Below are 6440 nucleotides of genomic sequence, written 5' to 3' on the forward strand. Positions count from 1 at the left end.
CTTTATGCTATTAGCAACAATAATACATTACTCTTTCAGTCTTTTCCCCCTGTTTCTTCATAATGCCGGATCTGTATTATCTTGGTCCAAAATTAGTGTTCTTCTGTATTGCAAATGATGTAGGCGAGATCTAATCCCGCTATCCACAAATGGATACGTTTTGTTTTGAGGTGAGAATTAGCGAAGGGAATAAAATAATGATACTTTAAGGGTAAGAGTTCACAACCGCGCGTACTCATCATATATTCTTGTAAAAGACAGTGAAGCACTAGACATTTTATTCTCAACAAAATAAAAAGTAAAGTTTAAAGAATTAAAGATAGAAAATTATCCCCATTTATGAGCATAAGACATCAGCATGTGATGGGACCCAATAAACAGCAGAATCCCAAGCATAAGAGAAGTCGACATGTTCACCTGGCTTCAAAAACTGACCGTTTTTGAGAAGGCAAGTATTCCCATTTTTAGAGAAAATAGCAGGATCAACATATTCTACAGTTTGCCAATCTTTGCAGTTTGTAAAACTTATGTTTCCCATTGAACATTCTTTGCAGGTGTGTAACATTGTCACATTCCATTCTTGCTTCCCTTTCACTATTCTCTCACTCCTATGTAATGGACAAATCATTTGATGCACTTAGGATCTAACCATGTTCAATTATGGACAATGCACTTATTTCCCCCACTAGTGTAGTTCAAGGACCATGTACATAATTACATATTGCTAACATGTTATGTGAATCCTAAATGACTATCAGTGAAACGGATCGATTTGGTGTTGGGATTCTCTCCATTTCTTATCTTAAGATTTTGCGCACTTAAGCTAGTAAAAAGAACAATTCCCAATCCCTCCCTCCCCCATATTGTCCTTTCATGCAATCACAACCGTTGATTTTGAAAACATACCATCCAGATATCCACATACTTTAGGAAATGGAGAGGATACACCAGAACACCACTTAGTTCGAAAAGAAATCTTGATTAAAAGTTACAAAATTTATTTTTTATATCCCTCTGTCCCAAAATAGCTTCCGATTTGTGACATAACTAATTGTTCAAATTACACTATCGAATAATCTCCATTTTGATGGGCTCTCTCCAAGAAGAAAAAATATTTACGCTAGGCAAATTTGCCAAAAAGGACATTTTATAACCTAAAATTTGTGAGAAAGGACCTTATATAGTTTTTTTTTGCGAAATCACACATTAATGTAAATCTTTTTTGCGAAAGACAACATGAGGGAAGTTTCCGACATTGACTGAGCTTTTCCAGCAATTGACTTGCACGTGTGACTTCATTTTGTTACATTTTCAACAAAACACATTGTTAAAGTGATGTTTATTTTGGTAGTGCTCAATTTTGATATAGTGTGTCGCGTTTAGGGAAGTTGTTTCGTTTCCACTAAATATGCTCGTTTTCAAAAGTTAACATGTAAAATGAAGCCACGTGTGCTGCTCACGTGTAAATCAATGGTCGGAAAAGCTCATTCACTACAAGAATTTGTATCTTTAATGACAACCTAATTACGACGGGTCAAAAATCCCGTCGCAAAAGGCTTTTGCGACGGGGCTAACAACCAAACAATGACGGGAATAACCGTCGCAAATGTCTTTTACGACGGGTTTACGACGGATTTACGACGAGATTTTTTATTAACGACGGCCCCCTTTTATGACGGGTTCGCGACAGGAAATCCCGTCGTTAATCAACGATTATTGGCCTTTCGTGACGGGATTTCCCCGTTAATAGTACAATTTCTTGTAGTGTCGGCAAATGCCGAAAACTTTCTTTTGGCTGTCTTTCGCAAAAAAAAATTAAGATTAAGGTATATTTTTACAAATTTTTTTATATAAGGTCATTTCTCGTAAAATTTAGACTGTAAAAGGTCTTTACTTTTAAAAATTTCCCTTTACGCTATCGTGAACCAAAACTCCCTAAAAAGGAAATAAGCAAACATTAGAAGAACACTCCCTCGAAAACTGCTATGTTAAAAACCAAGACACGGTGGTATAAGAACTGTTACCTGTATGTAGGAGACCCAAAACGACAATTACGAAAAACCAGAAAGTAATACTTGTATTACCTTTTGCCATTGATTTTTTTTAATTAAGGGGATGTTTCCACAAAGTTTAATTTGTTGGGTAAGAACTAAAATTACAAGAGAAACTTGGCTTTATAATGTAACGTTGAAAAGTAGAAAAGCCAGGAGATCGTGTTCCCACTATAAGAAAATCCTTTGGATTACCTACGCTTTTAATGTTACTCCCTCCGTCCCGGAATACTTGACCTATTTTCCTTATCGGGCCGTCCCTTAATACTTGACCTGTTTCTAAAAAGGGAAATATTCTAACAATATTATATTATTTCTCACTCCACCCCTATTAACCCACCTACCCCCTACTCCATACAAAAAATAATTAAAAATTCAACCCTTACTCTCCCCCAACCCCACCTCTTAACCCACCCCCCACTAATTACATTAAAATAATACCCCACTATCAACTACTACCTATTAAATTAAATAAGTCAATTCAAGTCCCTTAAACTCTGTGCCGGTCAAACCGGGTCGAGTATTCCGGGACGGAGGGAGTATAATGTAACACTCCCTAGTACGGAGTACTTACTTTACTACTCAAGGTGTCGAGGATACTAATTTTCTGTTGGTTCAGTGTTGATTATGGCTGAACTTGATAGAGAGGACTCCGCTGCAACAATTGGGAGGGGAATGAAACCGATCCACACAGAACTCGTCCCGAATCCATTTTATGAGTTTTTAATAAAATATACCTCTTTCATTTCTTTCTTTATTATTTTCTCTTTCTTTCAAATCATTTATTCCAAAAAGTAAAATCTCTTATACCCAATCATTAATCTTACACTCAATTATACAAAATTTCATTTTTCTTAATCACCTCCACAATTCCATCCGCGAATAACATTAAAGAACGGAGGGAGTAATTAATTTGTATAAGTTGAACATTGAAGTTTTAAAAAAAGTACTCTGCCTTTTTCATTTCATTAACATTATTATCATGAGGAGTGTCATTGAAGTAATGGTTGGAATTTTACTTTATAAACATGAAGACATGGGTTCAAGACTTCAAATATTGATATTAGCATTCGTAAATTATTGTAAATAAATATTATTTACAATATCTTTGATAACGACTTGATCGACGTATGTCATTGGATACCTTTAACTCCCTAAACGTGGTTTTCTAGTTATATGTGTGCAATGATCATTAATGAAGGGTTATGCTAACATCATCAAATATAAAGTTTACTGGAGGTTGATGATTGTAGATTCTTACAGCAAAGAACATAAATTCCAGAGCTGGAAATGCAGAGTAGTTACTAAGGATGAACTTTAGACAAGTTGGAAGATACATAGTTCATGCGGAAGAACTGGAACTCCAGACGAGCTGGAGGAACCCGAAAGAGAAGCCGCAGTTCATCATGGGGAACTCGAAGAGAAAAGGTCTTGAGTTTACATTCTAGACTTCAATCTCAGAAAACAGGAACTCGTGTATGAGAAAATCAGTCTAGAAATTTGGCCTGAATCCTACAATCTAAGTGTTAAAACGTCAGTATTTATTCATCTAGTTGTCATTTAGTTTATGATATAAACGTGCATTTAGGTTAGTTTATTTAAGAGTTTTAATTTGATTAAAAGTCTTATAATAAATAGGTAATTGAGTAAGTCTTGGATTCTTATAAGATAAAATCAGATTTATAGTTTGGGATAGATTAATTATATCTATACTAATATATTAAAAAGGCGTTTATAATAACGTACATGTTCCACGTAGATTACTCCTTATTACGCCACATCACCACTAATAAGTATTATGACATGTCATTGACAACCAAAAAAATATGTAGCAAGAATCGAACACTAGACCTTTTGAATCAAAAGTTACACTTCTTATCATCTTAGCTGACCACAATGATGTTATATCTTTCCATATAAATATAAAATATAAATGAATAATAATGAATTAAAGAAAAAAACCGAAAAAAAAACAAAAGGGAATTAATTACTTAACTTATAAATGTACAATTCTTCTCTTTTCATCTTAAGCTTAAACAACAAAAATTGTAGTGTAATGGAGTGTAATTATCGTACGAAAGAGGAAAACATTAACAGAGGTATAATAATCAATTAATCATGATGAAGATGACTCGACTTTGTTTTGATATACGGATAAGGGAAGGAAGTTTGTTGACTGGCCATTGATCTTGCGTGGAAATCCGATAACGGCACCACCTATATAAGCACATGTTTGCAAAAAGAAAATCCCACTAAAAGTAAAACCCGGAGAAACACTCGGGGCACAAACTAGTTAATTAGTTAATTAGTTAATCAGAGCCATATAAATTTGAGAATCCTATGTTAGGTGGTCAAGGCTTATAATATACATAACTAGTAAATTAATTAGTTAGGTTCCTATATATCACGTTATATATAAGTGACATATAAGTGGGTTGTATATAACTAAAATAATTTAACTTGGGAATCCAATGAGCCATAATCAACAACACGTTATATATAACTGGCATATAAGTGGGTTGGTTATAGTGAAGATCGTGCTTAGAAACTAGGATGTATAACATGTAGTGGTTAAAACCATGGAATAGTGACCAAAGCATTCTTTAAGGCTTTAAAAGCAAAGAGTTTCATTCATTTGAAAGTGTATGACTTGTATCTTTCCATTGGGTCTGATTCACGTGGAAGGTTTTTAAACAAATATATTTGTTCTACGTTTACGAGTCAGTTCCATTGAAAGTTTCATGTTCCACTAAAATTTCAGTTCCTTATGTTCTTCTACGCTTCACATATTGTAACAAGTTTGGGATAGGAACTCGAGCGAGTTCATGTTGTATTTGAAAGTGAAGTTTTGAAACACAACTGAGCGTGAAAGGTATATTCATTGTTTAGGAACCTAATTTCATGGAAAACTTAGGTTGATAGAGTTTCTTATGTTGTAACAAGGTTGTTATCTGGATGAATAGAGCTAGTCGTTAAAATCCCACGAGGTCGTAATTTTTATCTTTTTTTGATAATTTTCAAAAAGATTTCCATGCTAATTCTCTCTTACATTATTTTCTACATTTTCTTTTAAGTTTCAACAATTCCAAAATACAAGTCATCCTCATCTTGTAGTGTTCCATCCGAATACCAACTATGGAAATTTTGTTATTCCTATATGATTTATATATTAAAAACAATACCTTTGCCGTGTAACTTTTTTTAAAAAAATTTCTGGTTCATTCCCTTCATCTAATTAGCCAATTAGATTTGAAACATGTACTAAATGTTCCCTCGTAAAGAGGGTCTCCTATTACTTTTCATTCCTGTCTTACCTTTAAAAAAAAATGTTGAAGTTTGGATGTTCGAGAAAAAGCTCAAACCATGCGAGAATCAAGAAAAATGAAACCAACACAAGCTAATTAAGGAATATCTTCAAAAGGTCATCTTTCCATGATCTCTTTCAAACAACATGTTGGTAATAGAAATGGAAATGGAATTCAATTGAAAGAAGTCATCATTCTCCTTATACAAACCAGGAATTCTTTTCTTTGCCTTTCTATCATCTTTACACGTTAAAGCCGAAATCGTGGCAGAAGTTGCCCTATTATTAGCTTCTAAGTAATCCTTCACACGCAAGGCTTTAATCCCTCCTTCTAAATCCATTAGGGCATCCAAATATTGCTCCAAGAAAAGCTTTAAAACCCGGGTATTACGTGGGTCGGTATGTGGATCCTTTAGGAGATTTTCTATCCTAGATTTTGTAGCAATGGCTTTTGATATGCCCAATTTAAAGGAAATAGACCCTAGTTGATCAATTGTTGTTAAGGTTGTTTTTGATTCGGAGTTCCTTGGATTTGACCCGAGTGCCCGTAAGCAGAAACCATATGTTACGTCTGGATCATCCTTTGAAATTTCTTTGCAAGTATCCGGGATGATGTTTGTAGCGTTTGATGAAGAATGTAAGAAGAATGAAAACATAACAAAGAAAGAGATAATGTACATTGATGATGCTTAAATTTCTTGTATATTGAATTTAGCTAATTAGATAAGGTTGTTAATTAAATTCTGATGGAGTATATTATAAGGGGTTGTAAATTGATAAGCTTTTACCATATAGGTTTTTTTTAAGAAGATTTTTATTTATTTTTTTTATGGGAGGGGGAAGAATTTTGCCATGTAGGTGAATGGTGGTGAATGGTTTAAGAAAATCCAATTCAACATTGTTATAAAAATAAAATAACTAAAAATATTGTTGGTTTAATTTCCTTGTCACCAAAGGCAAAACAAGGTAAGTTATTATGAGGAATTCTATAGTCTTAAGAAGAATTGGCCTAGAAGGGTCTTGAGTCTTGACATTGGAAATTTGGACGATGGAAATTTGAAACCACTAGCTACCTTCTAGAACGT

The 6440-nt window shown here is 33.9% G+C and overlaps 1 protein-coding gene across 1 annotated transcript; it reads right to left on the bottom strand.

Annotated features, from left to right (window-relative positions):
- Positions 1 to 5465: 5465 nt before the first annotated feature.
- On the bottom strand, positions 5466 to 6035 carry LOC110801150 (putative invertase inhibitor). The gene has a single exon (XM_022006476.1). It carries the CDS (start codon positions 6033 to 6035, stop codon positions 5466 to 5468), a length of 570 nt encoding a protein of 189 aa, XP_021862168.1.
- Positions 6036 to 6440: the final 405 nt, after the last annotated feature.

This window comes from Spinacia oleracea, chromosome 1 (genome assembly GCF_020520425.1).
Source record: "Spinacia oleracea cultivar Varoflay chromosome 1, BTI_SOV_V1, whole genome shotgun sequence".
Classification (NCBI taxonomy): Eukaryota; Viridiplantae; Streptophyta; class Magnoliopsida; order Caryophyllales; family Amaranthaceae; genus Spinacia; species Spinacia oleracea.

What these genes read in the sequence shown, in the direction of transcription:
- LOC110801150 (XM_022006476.1), bottom strand. Translation starts at nt 6,035, where the DNA reads ATGTACATTATCTCTTTCTTTGTTATGTTTTCATTCTTCTTACATTCT.